This window comes from Pteropus medius, unplaced genomic scaffold, assembly GCF_902729225.1.
Source record: "Pteropus medius unplaced genomic scaffold, Ma_sr-lr_union100, whole genome shotgun sequence".
Lineage (NCBI taxonomy): Eukaryota > Metazoa > Chordata > Mammalia > Chiroptera > Pteropodidae > Pteropus > Pteropus medius.
Window position 1 is genome coordinate 10,197,833 of NW_024352783.1, and position 23,594 is coordinate 10,221,426.

At 45.1% G+C, this 23,594-nt stretch overlaps 1 protein-coding gene and 1 pseudogene across 12 annotated transcripts in view; one reads left to right on the forward strand and one right to left on the reverse strand.

The window, feature by feature from the left end:
- The window catches only part of MPRIP (myosin phosphatase Rho interacting protein), a 146,141-nt gene extending 123,499 nt beyond the window's left edge, over positions 1 to 22,642 (reverse strand). For 4 of the 12 annotated variants that reach the window (XM_039847600.1, XM_039847594.1, XM_039847595.1 and 1 more), the window contains exon 1: positions 21,964 to 22,641. In XM_039847600.1, the coding sequence (XP_039703534.1) occupies positions 21,964 to 22,086 (123 nt within the window). In that variant the 5' untranslated portion in view covers positions 22,087 to 22,641. Of the gene's footprint in view, positions 1 to 21,963 lie in introns of all 12 variants that reach the window. The other 8 variants (XM_039847598.1, XM_039847597.1, XM_039847603.1 and 5 more) reach the window with 5 other exon arrangements.
- LOC120589763 (ATP synthase subunit g, mitochondrial-like) lies at positions 511 to 19,437 on the forward strand (annotated as a pseudogene).
- Positions 22,643 to 23,594: the final 952 nt, after the last annotated feature.

A 23,594-nucleotide genomic window follows, 5' to 3' on the forward strand; every position in this document is an offset into this window, starting at 1 on the left:
TTGTCAGTGGAGCCATATGCCCAACTGCCTGATCCACCCCAGGGGTGAGCACACATCTTCACCGAGTCCATAGTTGGGCTCCAAGAAACTGGGACTTCTCTTTTAGAATTAACCTGCCAGGGCCAATCAGCATTGGCCATCACCATAGACCCCTCAAGAGACCACACACAAACTTGTCCTTACAATGCCACATGGACCAAACTGTGCTGAAACTCCTCTGTAAGACACATATCGTGTTCTTGAGCCTCAGAGAACATCAACCTGTTGGCCATTCCATTCTGGATCCAAACTACATTCCTCAATGTGGGCACCATCTCCTAGCACGAGCTTCCAGGACCTGGCATCTGCCTCCAAAAGTCAGCAAAAGAACAATCAGCCAATAAGAAGATATTCATAATCATGCCACAGCCTCTGCAATGACTCAACATAAGGACCAAGGGCCATGTGATTGGGGCATAAAGTCCAGCCTCATGAGTGAGAAAGGCTGCCTCTCACCAGCTATCAGAAAGCATGAGGTATGTGGCTTAGAACAGGGGTCCCCAAAACCCCAGGCTGCTGACTGGTACCAGTCCGTGGCCTGTTAGAAAATGGGTTGCAGAGCAGGAGGTGAGTAGCAGGTGAGCAAGTCAGGCTTCATCTCTATTTGCAGCCGCTCCTCAGCGCTAGCATCACTACTTCAGCTCCACCTCAGATCATCAGTCATTAGATTCTCATAGGAGCACTGGTCCCTGGTGCCAAAAAGGTTGGGGACCGCTGGCCTAGAAGACACACACTCACTCTAAGTGAGCATGCTGGGGAAACTATTTAAAATGCCCTTCAGTTTCCTCTTAGTCACATCTGTCCTGCTCCCCACTGTTATCAGAACATCCATGGCTTATGAGGCTCTGGGTACTTCGCATCACTTACTCTTCAATCTCCACAACAAACCTGTAAGGCAGGGGTCCTCAACCCCTGGGCCATGGACTAGTACCAGTCTATGGCCTGTTAGGAATCGGGCTGCAGAGAAGGAGGTAAGCAGTGGGTGAGCAAGTCAGGCTTCATCTCTATTTGCAGCCACTCCTCAGCACTAGCATCACCACCTCAGCGTTACCGCAGATCATTAAGCATTAGCTTCTCATTGAAGCACTGGTCTCCGGTGCCAAAAAGGTTGGGGACTACTGCTGTAAGGTATGTACCATTACTGCCTCCATTGTGTATATGAGGAAATGGAGGTGTGAAGAAAGACTAAGACCACAGAGCTAGGGCAGCATGAGCCAAGGCCACCTGGCCCCATATCTGGCCCTTAACCACTCGACAGGGCTTCTCCACATCACTGAGCCATTTCCAAAGGTGAAGGCTGGCACTATCACAGCAGGAAGCACATTCCCAAGTAGGGTATTCTCTTGGGCAGTCTGGTCCTGATCAGCACATTACTCAGAGCCTTCCCCAGACACAGGGCTGAGACCTAGGGCCTACATGTGGTCCCAAAGCACAGCACTTGTATGGAATTCATCATTACAGAATGAACAAACTTCCCACAGAGCCACCCACCCAGCCTGGTCAGACCCCATGGGTTGTTAAGGAGTGACAGAGATCATGGGCTCTTATCCAGAAGGAAGTCTTTCCTATGCAAAGATGTAAGTGTGAGCACAGGCTCCCATCTCCACTCCACCACAGAGAAAGCAGAGCCTTATAAGTAGAGTAATCCTGTAAATTATCATCTAAACTGGGACACTCTGGGGAATGAACAGGGACTCTAGTAATTATCCAGGACATACAGCCATAGAACTCTGGAGAAACTCACAGTTTACCAACCTTTGCTGCCAAAGGCCAGGACACAAAACTGTTAATGCAAAGATGACAGCTACTGAGAATACTCACAAAGAGACAAAGGCAGCAAAAGTGGAGCAAAGGGAAAGGAATTCCACATGGTGGAACACAGAGGAGGTCTGGGAGAGGCTTTCCTGATGAATGAGCAAAGGACCAACTTCAGAAATAGAAGTCAGGGGACATCAGCCTGGGAAAAGCAACACAGGTGAGCCAGTGTAATGTCGGCCAGTGTGTGCAGAAGATGAAGTTCCTTCCAAGGTGGCAGCAGAGTTTTACGCACAGTGCCGCCCAACCTGGCAGTGTGTTCGCCCAACCTGGCAGTGTGTTACGGGGGCCAGGGTTCAAGATGGATGGGCGCATCCAAGTCGGAAGGGCATATCCCAAGACAAGGCCTGGTATCTTTGGGGCCCATTCCTCTAGACTTACATGGAGGCCCAAACCTCATGACAATCTGTTGACAGTCCTACCCCCTCTACCAAAGCAGATGCAACACAGGGCGAAGGCAAAGACACTCAATAAATATTTGGTAAAATAATGACTGGAGCTTTAAATAATATTATCTGATGGCTTGTTGGTTTCGGCACAGAACACATTCTGCAATGCTGCCACACATCTGACCACTCCAGAATCCCAAGCTGTGTGTGTGTGCATACATGCATGCATACATGAGTGTGTATCAGAGGGTGAGGCCAAGACCACCTCCATACAGCATGCTCCTGGGGACCTAGGACAACCAAAATGGAGAGTAGAATGGTGGTAGCATCTGTGGTGTGAGCTACTCATGGGTACCAAATGTCAAACAGGAAAGGACAAGAGAATGGGAAATGAAGATGTCAAATACAGGTACATCACTGGTTCTAGATCACTGCAATAAAGTCAGTCATAAGAATATTCTGGTTTCCCAGTGAATAAATAGACTACACTATATAATAATAGACTACACTATAATAGACTACACTATACTGTAGTCTATTAAGTGTGCAACAGCATGATGTCTTTAAAACAAAAACATGGTACCTATCTTAATTTAAAAATACTTTACTGCTAAAAAAAAATGCTGACCATCATCTGAGCCTTCAGTGAGTTATAATCTTTTTGCTGCTGGAGGGTCTTGCCTCCATGTTGATGGCTACTGACTGATCAGGATGGTAGTTGCTGAAGTTTGGGGTAGCTGTGGCAATTTCTTAAAATAAGACAACAATGAAGTCTGCTGCATCGATTCACTTCTTTCATGAATGATTTCTCTGTAGCATTTGATGCTCTTTGACAGCATTTTAACCATAGCAGAACTTCTTTCAAAATTGGAGTTAATTCCTCTCAAACTCTGCTGTTGCTTTATCAACTAAGTTTATGGAATGTTCTAAATCCTTTGTTGTCATTTCAACAATCTTCACAGCATCCTCATCAGGAGTAAATTTCATCTCAAGAAACAACTTTCTTTGCTTATACATAAAAACAACTCATCTGTTCAAGTTTTATCATGAGATTGCAGCAACCCAGTCACATCTACAGGCTCCACTTCTAATTCTAGTTCTCTTGCTATTTCCACCACATCTGCAGTTACTTCCTCCACAAAAGTCTTGAATGCCTTGAAGTCATCCATGAGAGCTGGAGTCAACTTCCTCTAAACTTCTGTTAATGTTGATATTTTGACCTATCATATGATACATAAAATGTTCTTAATGGTATCTAATATGGTCAATCATTTCCAGAGGTTTTCAATTTACTTTGCCCAGATCCATCAAAGGAATCACTGTCTATGGCAGCTATAGCCTTACAAAATGTATTCCTTAACTAATAAGACTTGAAAGTCAAAATTACTCCTTATCTATGGGCGGAATGTTCTGTTGGCAAGCTTGAAAAGAACATCAATCTTGTACTTCTCCATCAGAGCTTTTGGGTGACCAAGTACATTGTCAGTGAGCAGTAATATTTTGAAAGGAAACTTTTTTTTCTGAGTAGTAGGTCTCAACAATAAGTTTAAAATATTCAGAAAACTATGTTGTAAACAGATGTGCTGTCATCCAGGCTTTGTTGTTCCATCTACAGAACACAGGCAGAGTAGATTTAGCATAATTCTTAAGGGCTCAAGGATTTTCAGAATGGTAAATGAGCACTGGCTTCAACTAAAAGTGAGCAGCTGCATTAGACTTTAACAAGAGAGTCAGCCTGTCCTTTGAAGCTTTGAAACCAGGCATTGACTTCTCTCTGGCTATGAAAGTGCTAGATGGCATCTTCTTCGAACATAAGGCTGTTTTGTCTACATTGAAAATATGTTGTTTAGTGTAGCCACCTTCATTAATTATCTTAGCTAGATCTTCTGGATAACTTGCTGCAACTTCTGCATCAGCACTTGCTGCTTCACTTGTACTTTTATGTTAAGGACACAGCTCTTTCCTTAAACCTCATGAACCAACCTCTATTAGCTTTCAGTCTTTCTTCTGCAGCTTCCTCACCTCTCTCAGCCTTCACAGAATTGAAGAGTTAGGGCCTTGCTCTGGATTAGGCTTTGGCTTAAGGGAATGTTGTGGCTGGTTTGACCTTCTATCCAGGCCACTAAAATTTCTCCACATCAGCAATGAGGCTGTTTCACTTTATGTTATCATTCGTGTGTTCACTGGAGTAGCACTTTTAATTTCCATCAAGAACTTTTCCTTTGCATTTACAACTTGGCTAACTGCCTGGCGCAAGAGGCCAAGCTTTTGGCCTACCTTGGCTTCGACACGCCTTCCTCATCAAGCTCAATCATTTCTAGCTTTTCATTTATAGTGAGAGATATGTGATTCTTCCTTTCACTTGAACACTTAGAGGCCACTGTAGGGTTATTAATCGGCCTACTTTCAAAATTGTTGTGTTTCAGGGAATAGAGAAGCCTGGAGAAGGAGAAATGGCCAGTCAGTGGAACAGTCATAACATACAACAATTAAGTTCGCCGTCTTATACAGACGCAGTTTGTGGCACCCCAAAGCAATTACAAAATTAACATCCCTAATTACAGATCACCATAATACAATAATAAAATTAATAATAATAATAATAAAGTTTGAAATATTGTGAGAATCACCAAAATGTGATAGACATTGAGCGAATGCTGTTGGAAAAAATGGCACCGACAGACTTGCACAGTGCAAGCTTGCCACAAGTCTTCAATTTGTAAAAAACACAGTATCTGCAAAGCACAATGAAATGAGGTATGCCTACAGAAGTTTAGCAAAATGTGAATTATGAGCAAAAATAAAATCGAGGTGAGGGTAGTAACTGCTTGGAGGTATTTTTGTAATAACTTTTTTGAGGTACGATTCACACATCATACAACTCACCCATTTAAAGTATATCCATCACAATAAGCAATTTTAGAACACTTCACCACCTCAAAAAGAAACCCGTACTCCTTCCGTCCCCAATCTACAACCCAGCCCCTGGCAACCACTACTCTATTTTCTGTATCTCTAGAGTAGCCTCTTCTAGACATCTCATATGAATGGAATCAGACACTATGTGGTCTTTTGCAACAACTGGCTTCTTTCACTTAGAATGTTTTCAAGGTTCATCCATGTTATAGCATGTGTCAATATTTCATTCCTTTTTATGGCCAAGTAATATTCCATTGCACAAATGTGCCACCAATTTGTTTATCCATTCTCTACTTGTTGGACATTGGGTTTGTTTACACTTTTTGGCAACTGTTAACATTCGTGTACATGGTTGGTGACTTTTTAAACTTACTTTAAGAGAGACCAAAGAAGTAAACACTACTATCAATGTGAAGTTTGGACAATTAGTTCCTCAAAAGCCAAAATAGAAAAAAAGAGTTGAAGCAGGTGTTGGAATTGGGGGGTGGGGGCATGGGTCCTGAAGAGTTCCTTATAAGCAGACTGGGAGTCGGGCAGCTCCAGCTATACAGACCAGGCTCAAGCTGAATACTTATCAAAGGAAACCTACACAGGCTTTTCCACAAAGACTTCCCCACCAATGAGGACGTGGAAGGGCTGGAAAGGCAGAAGCAGTGAGCAGGGAAGGAAGAAAGGAGAAGAAAGGGGAAGGGAAAATGTTTTCCTTAACAGATGCCATAAAACATACAGTCATAACAAAAATGGTGGTGTAACTAAAAAATCCAAGTCTATGGGATTAATTCTCATTAACATCGAAGATATCAAAATTCCTGTCCAGTAACCAAATCTAAGGGCCAGGACCTGAGGAGTGTTTTAATCCCAAAGAGAAGAGACAATTTTCCTGAGGCCGAATTTGAGGGTTGATCCAAAGTTCTTAAAAAACAAAATTAAAAATCCCAATTGTGTCACTGAAGACTTCTCCAAGATTCCCTTGAACACCTTTCCTGTCCACATTTAGAGGAAGGACTCAACCATCACTACTAGACCAAGGATTCTGAATCTCCCTCTCCACCTTGACTTCTGACCCTAGTCTCAGCCCCATATCTCCAGGGAGAGGGGCACTCCACCTGGCTACCTCCATGCCTCTTACCCATGTGTCTAAACATGAAGCTCCAGGTTAGGAATTGGGATGGGGTTTGGTGTCTAAGCACTGCTCAGTGAATAGATGAAAAGACCAAGGTTATCTTGCCTTCTGGCCACAAAGTAAATCAACAGCAGAGCTAAGATGAGAACTGCTTGCCCCAGTCTGTTAATCCTCAGTTGCCTCTCACTTCCCACATGGGTGACCCAGCTGGCCCTGTCACTGCTCTAGTCTCCATCCTAAAAAATTACTGTCATCTCTGACCCCTCCAAGAGCTGCAGAGTATAGTGGTGAAGCATAAAAGCAAAGCAACTTCCTTTCCCAAGTCTCACTCTTATCTGTGTTGTAAGGAGAATAAAAGCTACCCCACTGTTTTCACATTGAGTCCCTACCACATGCTGTGTACCTTACTAGCACGTCACTATTCCTCAGAGAGTCCTTGGCAGCAGGAAGTAAGGGTGAGCCAGTCCCTGGGGTGCTGGCTGCTAAAGAAAGCAGGCACTCATCCACCGGTGTCTACCGGTGGCTCCTTCGTCATTCTGTTCATCCCATATCTGACGCCTTACTCCTGGGGCTGCCTTGAGTGTCTGCGCAGATTCTGCATCCAAATCAGCTCCATAATGATAGGTGTCCTCATTGCTGCTCCCATCAAGGCATTCCCAGGCCTTCATGTAAATGGCCCAACTTGACCTAGACTCATGGTTCTCAAAGTGTGGCAGTCCCTGAGATCCTTTTGGGGGTCCATGAGCCAAAACAATTTTTATAAAAATACTAAGTCATCATTTGCCTTTTTACTCTCATTCTTTCACTAATGTATAGTAGTGTTTTCCAGAGGCTATATGACATGGTAACGCACAGATCAAATGCAGAAGATATGAGAATCCAGCTGTCTTTCATTATGACAGATGTTAAAGAGATTTGCAAAAAAGGTAAAATACTATGGCTCTTCTCAGCAATTTTTTTTGTTTTGGAAAAGTTATTTTTCAGAATATTTATGTGAACATGTAACAGGTTTATTTTTCAATGAATTAAGAAATATTTTTAATTTCTCAGTTTTAATTTCTAATACAGTAAATACCATGAATGCAATGCACACAAACAAAAGCCTTTGAGGGCCTCAATAATCAAGAGCATAAAGGGGTCTTCAGAAGAAAAAGTTGGAGACCTACTGAACTAGCCAATCACCGCACCCCCACAGCAGCATGTCCTCAGATCATAGCTGGCCTGTCCTGCCCCCACAACAACCCTGCTTCTCCCAGTGCTCTGCTTGCAGTGTTATCCCAACCTGATTACTGATCACACTTCTCTGGCTGTCAGTCCAAACACAAATAAGACTTCAGGTCCATCTCCAGGTTTCTACTCAGAGTCTTTCTTCTCAACAGCACTACCTTAAAAAGCCGCATCTCACACCAGAATTGCCCCCAGCAGCTGCATTACAGTCAGTCTAGAAATGAACAGATTCCTCCACACAGCTGGCCAGAGAAACCTTCCCTTCAACGAGGCAAACCTCTGCCATGGAGAAGAGGGCCAGAGAGGGGCATGAACTCCACAAAGGCAACACCTGTTTCCTGGATCCCAGTCACCAAGGGAGGCTGAAACACTGGAAACATCAAGTATCTTGGGTGTTCCTTAGGAATACTGTACATATATTGTACATATATGCTACTTATGCTCTTTCGTATGCATAAAATATTTCATTATATCAAAAAATATTAATGTAAGGGTTAGAGTAAATCAGTGGTCTTCAAACAGTGTAGACACCCAAAGGTTATGCTTCATGGGGCACTGTAGAGTGTGTGGTAGGGCAGGGGTTTGAGGTGAGGTGGTCTCATAGATGGCACCATTCCTCCTCCCAGCATTAACATATGTGAGCTCCACATTCTGTTTCAAGCGGCTCCTTGTTCAACAGCTAAAGAAATAAAGTTTGAAAACTAGTTATAGAGTGGCAAATGGTTCAGATAAGGTCTTTTCCCACTACCCAACCCCAGGATCCTTTGGAGGCCCAATATCAAGTACCATGGCCCTCTCACCAGTAGCTCCCTATGCACCTCACCACCCTGGAGCGTACCAGTGTCTCCCTACATTGTCTGGCCTTCAAGTCCCATGCACCTCAGCGCTCCTCCCAACAATATTAAAGCCCCAACTCAGCTCCTTCTTGGCAGCTCAGCTGATCTTCAAGTTAGACAAAAAGAGAAGGAAGGAAGGAACGAAGCTCAAAGTGGCTCTGCCACCACCTCAGAGCTGTACACAAGTGCTTGCAACATGAGGGCTGCCCTGGGCCCCCAGTTCTCCATTTTGGATTTCTCCATATGAGGAGTACTAGGCTTTGAGCAGCATCGTACTGGTTCTACCACCTCTTCCAGCTTTACCTCTACTGTCCTCTCACCCAACAGTCTGCAGTGCTCACATCTGGCTTGAATTACTGATTCGAAACACAGCACACTAACAGAATTACCACAGGACCCAACAATTCTACCTCAGGTCTCTACCCAGAAGAACTGATAGTAGGTGCTCAAAAAAAACCATGTTCTTAGCACCACTATTCACAATATCCAAAAGGAAGAAAGAGCTCAAATATCCACCGATATTATTCGGCCATAAAAAAAGCAATGAAATACTGATTCATGCTACCACATGACTGAACTCTGAAAACATGCTGTGCAAGAAGCCAGACAAAAGGTCACATATTCTATGATTCCGTTTTGATGAAATTTCCAGAATAAGTAAATCCATACGAATAGAAAGCAGACTGGTGGTTGCTGAAGACTGGGAGTGGGGAGTGGGTAATAACCGCTTTAATAGTTACTGGGTGTTCTTTTGGGGTGATGAAAATGTTTTTAAACTACAGAGTGGTAGTATTTGCACAACACTGGAAATGTGCTAAATGCAACTGAATTACATACTTTAAAATGGTTAATTTTATGTTACGTGAATTTCACCTAAAAAAACCAAACAAACAAACCCATACACAGAGGTCCATAGATCCCAGGCACAGATAGGGCGAAGGCATGAGGCTGATGGCCCTCTCTTCATTCTCCCCTCCTGCTCCCCAACTCATCTGCCTGCTCAGTCCTCTGCCTGTGCCCATGCCCTGCAAGCCCAGCCCATGCTCAGGGCTCTTCACTGGACTGCAACAGCTGGAGGGAAAGGAGGAAAGTGACATTTTAAAAAGTCTTTTCCCTGTTTGGTCTTGACAAGGGGGCCCATGGTCATGGGATTTTTGGAATATGACGCTATTTGTGGCAAAGAGAGGAATGCTAAAGAATGCATGGGGACAAATTTCTGGGGCAACAGCTTTGATGGAAAGAGTCACATCCTTTCCCTCAAAAGGCAGTGCTTCCCATTAAAACAAAACAAAAACAAAAACAAAAGCAAAAACAAAAAAAACAGGTAGGACAGGAGAGTGCAATGGAAAGAGAAAAAAAAAGAGACAGAAAATCTAAATAAATGCAGCCAGAGTCTCATCCTCCAACCACACCCTTCCCAGCATACACACACCCTTCCAGCAGGATTGACCACAGCCCTGAGGGACCAAGGGCCACACACAGCCAGAGATCTAGCATCCAGAAGGCCCACCTGACCCCACTCAGGTTAGTGTGAGAAACAGTGTGAAGAGGAGCCTGTGAGTCAGACCATCTGGGTTTGTGTCCCAGCTCTACCATTTACTGTATCACCCTTGGGCAAGTTACCTAACCTCTTTCCCTCTCAGTTTTCTTATCTATTTCATAAGGCTGTTGTGAATATAAATGAGTTAATAGTGGCCTGGCACACAGGAATTACTGTTTGCTATGAATTACTATCACCACAATAAATAATCCCAAAGCATGTCAACTGCTCCTTCGATTTAGTGTAGGAAACCTCTGCACCATAGAAGGCTGCATGGCCATGCTAGCTGGCCCAGCTCCCCCAAAGAAGAGGATCCCTAAGCTCACAGGGTTTATAGGTGGGAAGGGGGCTGTAGGGACCGAGAGTCAGGGCTCTTTGCCTGTCAGAAGAGCTAGTTCTGACGCTTTTGCAAGGAGCAACTTCTACTTGTTAAGACCCTACAGAAGGGTCCCGTTGGCAGAAGGCTCCACTCCCTGGAAGAGTGGGTGACTTGTAAAGGCTAGAAATGCAGAAAGGAAGGAGGACAGAAGGATCCATCTGCCGGCTGAATCAATGCTGGTAACCAAAGGACCAGGACATGCTCTCGCCAGATTTCTTGCCCATCAATTTGGGACTAGACCTGGCTGCTCTCTACCCTCCTCTGGCTACTTCACTCAGGCCACAGGGTATAAGGACTTTGATTCCCAGACAACTGTTCTCACGAACACCAGTGGAATAAGTTTCTCTTAGTGCCCCCACCTCACTGATGGCGATGACTCAGACACTTTCTTGCAATGACTTCTGAAATTGGGATCTGCTGCTGCCACTCATGAGATCGGCACTGTGTACTTCCCTGGGCTTGGCAGGGGCTCAGGCTGCTGCGCTGGCCGCTGGCCACAGACAGTACCCTGGAGCTGCCCATGCTCTCTAATATTGTCTGGTACCTGGCCTCTTCACTTTCTGCCCACTAAAAATTCTTGAAATCAGTTCAATCTTTATATTTAAACATGGCTGAAAATCAAACCCAAACAAGCAAAATGACTATGGCCCTTCCAATCCCTAGGGCTAACTGGAGGAAGGTGCTAGGGTGGTGCCAAGCAGCTCAGTGGAAAGGAGGCAGCCTGGGCTTTGTTCTGTGGCCATGGGGGTAGACAGAAACAGAGTCTGAGGGTCACCAGTCCCACAGAATCACAGAGGCAGGTGCTCTCTTTGAGTCGGTGCTTACAAAATGAACCCATTTACTGAACGCCTACTATATACCAAACATTTATTTACAAATTTGGCTATTTCTTACATCTTCCACTATCCTCATAGTCACCCAAAGACATGGGTATTATTAAAGCCCCCAGTTTTCAGAGGAGGGACACAGACACTTAAATTCTGAGTAAACTGCTCAATCAGCATTAAAATTGAGCCAGGATGTAAACCCAAATCTGAGCTGAGAGTCCTGCCCCGCCCCCTACCATTTCAATCCCTTACCTGAGCAAATATAGATGAAAAAAATGGAACTGTGTCACATATTTAGGTCAGAGCAGGTCCCCAACTGGAAGACAAATGAATACTACAACCCCACTGAGCCTGAGGCTCCCTGAACCTAGGTTGCTTACCAGCATAAGTAGCAAGGCCCTAGGTGTGGCACCCAGAGACCCAGGAGATACATGTTCTTTCCCTGGTTCAGTTGAGATTCCCAGCTGAACCAGTTGAGATCCTCCTGCCCCTGGCTCCTTTAGCTATGGGCCGGACTATTAGGAGGTAAAAGGCCAGGTCTGAAGGTGCACCATGGAACCTTGTTGGTCTGCCTGTTAAAACCTGTGCCCCTACAGAGATCAAGGACATAAATATTGCCTGATTCTGAATTCCTCTTCAGGGGGAAACAGTGCTTCCTATTCCGGGCTATGTCAAAGATTTGGTTACTGCCATAAGCCAGCAGCCTGTCTGGGAATTGTGGGATACTCTGAGGCTGAAGCGATTTTAGGACCTGCACAAGGACCTGCAAAATGTCCTGCACTGCTGCCCTCCCCACATGTACTCCTACACACTAAGGAATCCAAGTCAGGGTAAGGCCCTGTTTTTGATATCCAAGGTTAATACTTGTTATCAGACAGGGAGGCCAAACAAGACTTTGGAAAAACCCACACTGGCCTTCCTGTGACCTAGGCAGGTCACTGAATCTCTCTGGGCCTCATTGGCTCCATTTGCAAATTGGGGGCAATCTCTCCACTTGCTTAATGGAGAGGGATCACCCAGCACCTGCAGGCCCTTCCTCCCATGGCTAGGAATTAGAAGTTCATTAAACAGCTTTGATTTATTTTGCAATACCCCAGCCTCCTACAGAAACAGTACCAAGTTTATAAGCCAAAGTGGCCTCCTGGCCACAGGAAGACTGGCATGGAAGCCTTGTTGAACAGAGTTCAGTATCACAGTGCATCGCTAGGGATCTTGGTGAACTTGGGCAAACCACCCAACCTCTATAAAACTCCACATTCCTTCCTCCAACAGTGGCCATGCTGCCACCAGCCCTGCTCTCCTCCCCAGCTGCCCAGGGAGGAATGAGACCATGGTATATAACACTTGATTCAGTGCAGTGGAGGCTCAGGAAAGTTTGATAGGCCCATCTACTCACTTTCACTGCAAGCTGCCCCAAAGACGAGGACAGGCCACCATCCAGCACAACATGCAAACGCCAATCTGAGCTTAAGGGGAGGAAGAAGTCAAAAGGTTGCAAACTCCAGGCAAAAACCAGGCTGTGGTTTCATGAGAACTAGGATGACCATGATTGAGAAAACCAGTTAGTGGTTTGGAAGATTCCAGTTCCAGTCTACAGAGACAAAATGCCAGCAGATCAACTCACTGGTTCTCCTGTCCCCCAAAGAAGTGACAATATGATAGGAGCAGTGAGATTGGGCATTTTGGGGTTCCATCCCAGGGCAGCTGTGAAACCACCTTGGCTGATTTCACACAAACCTCAACTGCTAAAACTGGAACAACCACAAAATCTAGGGAGGTGACCAGAGGCCCCAGAGGTGGGAAAGAGAAGTGGCCAAGAGGCCAAGATCCAGGCTCCAACCCCATGTCACCCAGAACTGTTTCATACATGGCATTTTCATATGAGATTCCTGTCAGTAAAAGGCTCCGAGATTCTATGAAAGTTTGAAAATCACTGACCCGGTCCAACTGTATCATTTCAGATGGGAAAGTGAGAGTTGGATAGTGCGATTCTAAGGATAAAATAAAAGCCTGTTTTCTCAGATTGAATGCTTCCAAATTAGCATCCAGTGCTCTTCACACTGTTCCCCACCCTCCCTCCCACATAGCACAAAGATGTCACAGTAGAATTTACTTCCCTATGTCTCTTTTCCCTGATTGCAATGCTCTCCTCTCTCTTTCAAAATTAAATGACATCTTGAGAACAATTTAAAGATAAACATTCTAAGTCAAATTTCTTTATTGCAGCTAAACAGCATCAGGGTCCTAGAAATCTGGAAATAGCCTAAACAAAGGCTATTTCCCACAGGAGAGGTCCTCAGCATGCTTCCTGGAATATTAATTACCATAAAGGGGGTTCAGTGACCTCCACAGGCCTGGCCTGCACCCTCCCTCCGTTCCATTAGCACACCACTCCCTGTAAATAGAATATGGTCACCCGCTTTATGGGCGGGAAACCAAGGCGCATAGAACTTAAGTGACCTTCCTGGGTCACCCTGCACAGTTTGTGCCAAGAATAGAACACAGGTCTTCCATTGTAGTCCTTCTGTGTAGCAAGGGAAAAAGAATTTAGAGAGAAAGGTCAAGTAGCAGGCTAGAACGCAGAGAAAAAAGCAGCTAGGATACAGCTGCAAAACACTCGGCAAAGACAAAGGGCAGTGTCAAAATTGCAGTCACCACGTCCAGCAATGAGCCTAGAGGGGTATGCCAGCCTGTCCCCTAAGCTCTCATTCCCCACAGGACAGGACAGCCTGGCCCTGGCCAGCACCCTTCTCCCTTCTGCCCCTGGACAGAGAGTGAGGATCAGAGCCCAAGAACTCTCAACCACACTAAAAAGAATCACCAAAGAAGATGTAACATTCATCTAAAAGTTGGCAAAAAGACACCAAGGGAGGAACACAAACAGGGGTACCGAGAGAGCCAGTGTTCCAGGAATCCTCCTAATGCAGGCTGTCTGCATGACACTCCCATGGAGAAAAACCCAGAAGTACAGCCTTCCTACCCTGTACTAGGGTCTCAAGGGCCCAGTTGTGGCCCAGGCTGCTGCAGCCAGAGCTGCACCCCACCCTCCTCCATCTTACATAGTAGGCATCCGCCACACATGGCTATGGAGCCCCTGAAAAGCAGCTAGTCTGAACTGGTAGGTGCTGTAAAGGTAAAATTGCACACAACTTCTTTACATATTGAAATGAAAATATTTTGGATATGTTAGGTTACATAAAATATAGTTAAAATTAACTTTACCTGTTTCTTTTTAATCTTTGAATGTGGCAACTAGAAATTTTTAAATTACATATGTGGCTCACATTACAGCTCTGTTGAACAGGGCTGGTCTAACCCAGGGGTTGGCAAACTATGCCTGGTAGGCCAAATCTAGCCCACTGGCTATTTTTTTAAGGCCCAAAACCAAGAATAGCTTTTACATTTCTAAATGGTTATATAAGAACCTACATAAACTCCCTGATTTAGCCTGTTGGCCTACAAAGCCTAGAATATTTACTATTCAGCACTTAAAAAAAAAATGCCAATCCCTGATATAGGCTCTAGAAACAATCAGATATTCACTCCAAATGCCACAAGGAACAGAGGGCAAGTTTGGGATTTATTTGTGTGTGTGTGTGTGTGTGTGTGTGTGTGTGTGTGTAGAGAGAGAGAGAGAGAGAGAGAGAGAGAGAGAGAGAGACACATTGATTCTTGTACATTTTTTTCTTATTGAGGTAAAATTCACATAACATAAAATCAACCATTTTCAAATAAACAATTCAGTGGCATTTAGTACATTCGCAATGTTATGCAATCAGCATCTCTAGTTCTAGAACATTTCATCACCTCCGAAACAGAACCCTGATTCCATTAAAAGGCACTCCTAGTTCCACCCTCCTCCAGAACCCTGACAACCACTAATTGCTTTCTGTTTCCATGAATTTACTTATACTGGATATTTCATATAAATGGAACCAAACAATATGTGACCTTATGTCCGATTCTTTCACTTAACACGTTTTTGAGGTTCTATAGTATTGTAGCATGTCTCAATATTTCATTCCTTTTTATAACTGAATAATATTCCAGTGTATGGATGTACCACAATTTGTTTATGCATTCATCCATTGATAGATACCTGGGTTGTTGCTATCTTTTGGCTACTGTGAGTAATGTTACTATGACCATATGCATAAAAGTATTTGTTTGAATATCAGCTTTCAATTCTTTTTGGTATATGCTAGAAGTGGAATTATCAGGTCATATGGTAATTCTTTTGAGGACCTGACAAACTATTTTTCATAGTGGCTGCACTATTTTACATTCCCATGAGCAATGCAAGAAGGTTCTAATTTTGCCACATCCTCACCAACACTTATTATTTTCCCTTTTTTTTTAAATTATAATCATCCTGGTGATGAGAAATGAGATTCATTTCCCTAATGACTAATAATGTCGACCATCTTTTCACGTGCTTCTTGGCCACTTGCAAGGTCTGGGATTTTTGACACACTCCCTGCTAAATAATCTACCAATCTAAGCATAAATTATAAATCTTCTAAAGAGGGTGGGCATGAAATCTCCCCATCACTTTGAGATAAATGTTAAACCAAATAAAGAAGTTCTATATCTTGGAATCTAAGAATGTCATATGTACAAAAGGAAAGTCAATGTAATAATTCATAGAGACCAAGTCCTGGCCCACCCACCTTTATATCTGGGATTCCTACCAAGACCTCAACAGCCCTGGCAGTGGGGTATGTGCACAGTGGAATACAGAATTATACCAGGAGGTCTGAAAGGAGATGTGGGAGGACTAGAAGAGCCTTGGGAGAGATCAAGACCAAACTCTTCATCCCCCGCCTGGGAAAATCGGGTTTGAGAAGGAAAACAACCAGCAAAAATCCCACAGCAAAACGGCAGTAGACCAGGGACTAGAACTCAAATCCAGATGCCTAAAGTTACACAAGTCAGCAGGAGAATGAGACACAACATCAGGTCAATATCCACCTGGATTCCTGGAAACCCACACTGAAGCTGGGAAGAGGGCCCAGAAGCCAAGAACCTTGGGTTCCAGACCTGTTGCTCCCACTAACCACTAACCACTCCAGTTCACCTCCCACCCGCTTCTACTCCCCCTGTTCTCATTTCACTCTACACAGCCTCCTGAGTAACTGCATTCACTCCTGTGACTTCAGAATTCCTACCCTGGCCCCCACCTCTTCTCCAGCTCTGACCACCAACTACCTGAGTGGGTGATTCACCAATGGGCCAAATTGGACCTCCAGTTCCAGAAGGTCAATCGTACCATATTATTTTTAACTCTTCCTCACTCCCTAAATCTACTACAAATCTGTTATTCTTATTAGTTTTATCCAACCAGGTTTCCTCACCTCTAACCAAACCCCCATCTCTGACCAAATGCCAATATCCTGTCCCTAATGCCTGACAACACCTTCCCTCCTGGCCAGCACTGACCTGGAGAAGACCTTTACTGTAATTTATCTGGAGTACTTCAAGTGCCTCTATTAGAGCTTCTACCTTTAGCCAGATTATTTTCCTAAAACATGATCCGATGGATTAAGAAACTAAGCATAAAAATAAGTATAAAAGAACTAAGAAAATATAAGAGACTATTTTATAATCTTGGAAAGAAGACCCTCGTAAGCATGAGATTAAAACTACAAACTATAAAGGAAAACATATAAAGATTTAAATGCATTCATATTTAAAACTACCTTATCATAAATGTCCTTACATAAAATTACAAGACAAGTGACACCTTGGGAGAAAATACCTGTAATAATGACAGGTGTCAGATTAATATCTAGAGCAGGAGTTGGCAAACTATGGCCACAGGCCAAATCCTGCCAGCTACCTGCCTTTATAAAGTTTTATTGGAAATAGTCATTTCCCATTAGTTTATGTATTGTCTACAGCAGCTTTGCACACCAGCTTTTGCACTGTAACAGCAAAGTTGCATAGTTGCCACAAAGATCATAGGGGTCTATGAGGCCAAAATATTTACTACCTGGCCTTTTATAAAAAAACTTTGTGGCTCTCTGACCTAGAGTATATGCAGAAAGCTCCTACAAATAAATAAGGGGGTGGATAAAATGAGCAAACAGACAATTCACAAAAGAAATAAAACATTCAATAAATATTATAAAAAGAAGCTTAACCTCACGGGTAATCATGGAAATTATTAAAGAATTAAATCATTTGATAATATCCAATCCTGACAATAATATGATAGCCATTTTAGGAAGACAATTTGGTGATACCTGTAAAAAAAATTTATGTGCTTGATGCCAACCCAGTCATTCTTTTTTAGGTATTTGCCCTCAAATAAATACTTGCATTCATGCAGGCACACATACATCTAAAAGCATTTAGAAAGCTGTACACTGAAGCATTCACTGTTTATAATGGTAAAACCCAAAAGTAACCTTGCTGTCCATCAATAAGGGAATGGTTAAACTATGGTTCATCCCTGATGGTACATTATACACAACGATTTTGGTACATATTGTGTAATTCCATGAAAAGAGCTGTAAGACATGTTACTAACCAGAAAAAAAACATGTTGCAGAGCAAATATGTATATACAGTTTAGGTTAAAAAAGGTTTTAACTGTGTATTTAAGTTCCATATTATGTAGAGAAATGCACGGTAGAAGAATTGAACGCCACCCTGTGAACAGGGGCTGGCACTGGAGGGTGTCATGATAAAGGACTGTTGCTTTTTCTTATACTGAATCACTCTGAATTCCAGTGGTGAGGAGAGAGTAAAGAACTCCTCTGCTTTGAGCCAACAAACTCAAGGTCCCTTGATGGGATATCCAAAGCCTGCCCTCCAAGGCACCCTCTGCAACATAATCATTCTTGACATTATTCTCCTCACTGTGTGTTTATGGAATGGCCACTGTAGACTCTTAATATGAGTAGGGGAAAGAATAGTGGATGAAGAATTCTGTGTCCCTGCAATGGGCAAGCTCTCCCTTCTCTGGGGTTCAGTCTTCTCATGAAAAAAAGTAGTTTACCCTTGAGAAGGGATCTTCAGTCCCTTCCAGGTCTGATGCTACAATGCAGTCCCTTAAAGAGGTTTCTGTATCTTTCTAAGGGAAAAAATGAAGTCCACAGCTGAGGAAAGAAGCTCAAATCAGGAGGCTCAGAGAAATTATCGCTTGCTCCGGGAACTATAACATCCCAGAGCAAAAGCCAGTCTCGCTGCTTCCCCGGTCTCAGTGCCTTTGCCTCTTAAAGAGGTGGTGGCCTCAATAATCTCTGATCTATCTTCCAGCCTTGATAATCTAACATAAACTCAGGGTGGGGGAAGTGCAGCAGGAAACAGTAACTTAGGGGAGACTGATGGGAACTGATCGGCTGAGGTTTTCTAAAGGAGCCGTGAGGATGAGAGTAAGAGGCTGGGGGAGGGCCGGATGCAGAGAGCAGCAGCTAAAGCTGTTGGCAACAGCCCTGACCTTCCCTCCTCTTTTCAAGAGCAGTTTCTTCCTGAAAGATCCCAGGAGGTAGAAAACTGGCCTAATCTCTCCCAGTACAAATAGCCCCACTCATTATTTCAGAAACTACCATTCTAGTTGTGCCCTAGAGGACTCAGGCCTGTTTCAAAACCCACAATTCAAATGTCAATATAGTGAAAGAGAAAAGTACTTTAAACTTGTGACCCCGCCCCTTTGAATCAAATTAATAATCAACAGGATTTTAAATAAAAATTTTAACAGAGTCAGCTCAAATATGCACATCCTATTCTACTAGTTTACCTAAGCTTAAGAACCAGAAAACAAGCCCTATGAAGTGTAAGTACCCCATCTACCAATTTTGGCAGTTGCCTGGAATAACCAGGATATTCTCAGAACAACCCTTGCCAAGCTCAGGAACTTCCTAAATCCAAATTTACTATTCTAGAGATGGTTTTTGTTCATTTTTTTAAGTTGTAAGAAAAACGTTTAGGTTCGAGGCCACAGACTTTCCATCTTAGAACCACGGCCCGATTTGTCCATAACCTTTCAGAGAAGCTCCCGGACCTGGTAAACACTGTTGTGACTTACTCCAAGCCTAGTGGCCACATTTTGGCACTATGCCAAGGTTGAGCTGGTTCCTCCAATCCCTGCTGAGATCCCTACAGTTGCTATTCAGAGCTTGAAAAAAATAGTCCATAGTGATCAAACTGGTAGTTTCAAACAGCTCACAGTTAAAGAAGCTTGCTGAATGTTTTGGTGGCCACTGAGGAATGGATGTGGTTTTATGTTGGCAGATCACAGACAAGCGTGGCATCATGTTTGAAGATCAATCTTTTAACATGTTTCGTTTTGGTTTATTATTTGAATGTTCTTGGACCATGTGTGACCATATGGAATAAAATATGTCAACATCAGTTTTCTATATCAAACACTGCATAGAAGGTCACAATTTCTCTTGATATTAAGTTGGGTTGTCTTTTTGCTTTAATATTGTTAATATAGGTCTAAATGCATGTCTTTGCTTAGCCTAAAATTGTAAAGGATATATGTGAATATACCAACCTGGTACATTTGAGGATAGCATTTTTATTTGAAGGTTGGAAATATATTTTATTTCCATAAAAGTTGGAAAAAGGCCTTGAGAAAACTAGAACTTGCTATAGTAGGAGAAACAGTAATAACGTACCAAAGTTAAATCATGTCAGTAGTATAAATTTTGAATGATTTCTCTTTGCTAAAATCAGAGAAAGACCTTTCTGACAATATATGTCTGTAAATACTTGGTGGTATTCAATGTATCTTTGTAACATCTTTAATGCTAGACTGAATGAGAACCGTGACCTACATTTTTAATCTAATTTTGATATATGTATTAATATATCTGGTTTTATGATTTTTAGAACCTATCTTTGCAAAGATAAAATACCCTATGGATATTTAAAACAGGGTTATAACTCAGTATTGACCATGAGTCTAATAAATATATTTTATTATTTAAAATATATTTATTAGACTCAGTTTCCTAAAAGAAACTGAAGTCACTGGTTTAAGAAAGGTGTAATAAGATATCATTCCTTGCTTTTTGCAACATCCTAGTGAGGGAGGTAAGCCAAGGATCCCAACTCCCAATTTATAGAAAAGGAAATGAAACGATATAGAGAGAAAGATATTTGTTCAAAGTCACATAGCTGAAAGTGACAGCCAAGACTAGAACCAGGTCTCCTGACTCCTGGTCCAAGATCCTCATCACCACATAAACTGCTCAGAAAAAGGCATCCAGTAGAGAAGAGGGAATCTTCCCTAAAAAGCCCACCCCACACCCCAGAACATCTTTCCAGGAAACTTGAGTTCTACCCTTCCCAAGCTGACCTGGCTCTTCTGACCTAACAATCTATGACTCTGCAGCCTTGAGTGTTTGGTTAAGCTTTTGGTTTTATTTCAAAGGAGACTTTTCCTGGCTGTGGGGAACCTGATCTCAGAAGAAGGTACCATGTTCCAGGCCATAACCTCTGCCCTGCCACTCCACTGTCCTGTCTGCCATGTAAACAAGTCAAACTCTGTCAGCACTTAAGTAGCATCAAAAACAGCCAAGCTGATATGCTTCAAAGTAATGTTTTCCATCTAAGGGGTTCTTCTGAAAAAGGAGTGGCCACAACTATGTCACCCTGGACTGGAATGTGAAGGGAGCTCCCCTGGCCTCATTCAGTGGGTTGAGAGAAAACTCTGAAGAGGACTGAGACTGGGGAAGAGGGCAAGGAGGGGCCACAGACATGTCCCAAGGGGATGTAGACAAGGCTTGGTCAGGAAATCCAAGGAATCTGCATGTCCCAATGCCCTCCCAGTGTTCCAGAAAATCCAAGAACACTGGGAGCTCAGAGAGCAACCAGTGCAAGGTTCCCAAAGGACCAATGGGATTGTAGCCCAACTCTTAGGGAGCTGTTACCAATACAAATTCCCTCATCTCCTAAATCACTCCAGGGATGGGGCCCTAGAATTCTGTGTTTTTAAAGACTGTGACTCTGATGCAGGTTTGGGAGATACTCAACTATACTGAAGCCCTCATTTGACAGATAAGGCAGAGAGAAATGAACCAACTTTCCCCAGGACCCACAGGTCTCCTCATTCATTGCCAAGGGACTGGAATGCTGTGGGGGAAGGCTGCGGAGAGGAGCCCCCAGTTCTCTCATCAACAAAAGGTTTAAGAACAAGACCCTCCTCTCCAGATTTCAAGACCCCTCACCTCTCTCCAGTGACAATTATTTCGATAAAGGGCAGGCTGGGTCTGACAAGGGGAAAGCCCACAGTCCACCCAGCCAGTCCTACTTCCTTGACCACTCTGGGTGGACAAGTCTAAGTCCGGTCCTAAAACAGACCACAGGGGGGTCCTGTGAAGCAGCAAGCAATCTCCAAGTGCTTCGTTCCTACTAAGAAAATCTAGGCATTGAGTCACCCCAAAAGCATGAATCACACGGCAGGGCTATGGGAACGGGAAAGGATGTTATTTTTCGGCATACTTGAGAATTTTCCCTTTGTCCCGAGTCGATCAATACACTTCCACCCCCTCCTCTATCCTCACCCCCTAGGTCTCACGCACATTTTTTCCTGCTCCATTTTTATTTTTCCCAGGAATCTGCGGATATACCCCCACCCCCTCCCGCCTCCCGCCTCGGGAACCAAGCAACGTCCGCTCTCTTTTCCATAGCAAGACTGTGGTCTCACGGACCTCAGAACTGGGGGGGGGAAGCCGGAGCCCCCAGTGAGGGACGCTCGCCCATCTTGGTCGACTCCTTGCAACACCTAGCGGGGCATCCGCGCGCCGGGGAACTTCCAGCCCGATGGGAAGGCCGGGGTCTGCAGCAGCGCTGAGCAGGGCCCGGGTCTCCGTATTCGGGAAAGCTCTGGGACCCCTGACCCAACCCGCTCACCTGCGTCAAGTCCTCGTCGTTGAGCAGATGAGACTCGCGGGGCTTGAAGCAGTTCTGACACTTACTCTTGTTGAAAATATTGGCCTGGAATTTCCTGCACGGATTCTCCTTGGCTGCCGACATGATCAGCGGGGCGGCGGCGAGGCCCAGCGCCCCGGACCGGCGCGCGCTCCGCGACGGACAGTGGCTGGCGGGGCGGCGGCACCATGCACGGTGGGCTCGAGAGGCTCAGGCCGGGCTCAGCGCGGGCGCCGCGGCATGCCCCGGCCGGCCGCCGCCTCACAGCCGGGCCGTGGAAGCAGGCCGGAGCGCGCCCCCGGCGGTGAGGGCGGCCTCGCAGGCGCTGGGATGCGGCCCGGGCCTTTCCTCGTACGACGGCGCTGCGCTGCACGGCGCGCCCAGGCACCTCAGCGCCGGGCCCCGCGTCCCGGGCCCTCAGAGAGCGCACAGTCCCTGCCGCCCACCCGCACAGCCGCCGCACGGCCGCCGCGGGCCCATGGACGCGGCCTCCCGGGCCCGCTGCCTCTCCGCGCTCGGGCCCGCCTCTTAGGCGCCGAGTCACTGCCGATCCCCGCGGTTGGTCCCTGCCGCCGGTGCCCTCGGCGCCCGCGGCCGCAGCAAATGGTAGCAGAACGCCTCATACACTCCCGGGGCGGGGTGGGAGGGCCGGTGCCCCAGCAGGCGCGCGGGAGGAGGGAGGGAGAGGGGCCGCGCGCGGGGTGGGGCCGCGCCCACGACGCGATCGGCGGCTCTGTCGACCAATGGTAGAGGCGCGCCCCAGCTAACAAAGAAACCACTTGGCCAATGGAAACCGGGGGCGGGGACAAAGAGCAGCTGGGCGTAAGGTAACTTGTCTAGGCGAAGGAAGGTGGGGGCTCGGGGATGGGACATTCAGGTTTGGTGGACTGGCGCAGAGGCCAGCCCGGTCCTGACAGCTGCAGGAGCTGGGGCTGGGGCGGAGGCCTGCGGAGGAAGGGGCGGAGCCGACCTCCGGGCGGGCTGTCTGTAAACCTCTCACTTCCAACCTCGTATTCCCGCGCCCATCTGGACACCATGGAGTGGACTAATTTAACATCTACTATGTGCCAGCCCCGTCCCCCGCCATCGTAGAAACCAGCATTATTAAGGGCCATATGGTGTTCCAAGTGCTTGATATGAATAAGCTCATTAAAGTTTCGCAGCCTCGCCATTATAGTCCCCATTTCACATATGAGGAAACTGAGGTGCAGAGAAGTTAAGAAATAAGAGATAGGGTTTCAAGGGACGACTATGAGAAGATAGCTCTAAGAGCTGTCATTTCTGTTATGGGAAATTAGTAAGGGCTGATTCTATTCCAGACACTGAGCTAGGCATTCTTTCTCCCATTATGTGCTTGTGGAAATTAAGGCTCAGACACTTGAATTAATGTGTGCAGGGTGCTTGGCTAGGAGGACCTGAGCTGTCACTCAAATCCTCCTCTGTCCAGTCTCCTGGACAAAAGACTACCTAGAGAAAAATGTAAAGGAGGCACAGGCAGAATATTCAGGAGCCCAGAACGGGGGAAATGTGCTCTTTGGGAAAAGATAGTCGGCTTTAAGGAGATGGGGAAATTTGAGCAGTTGGTGAGAGATTGAGTGCGGCTGGAGGTGGAG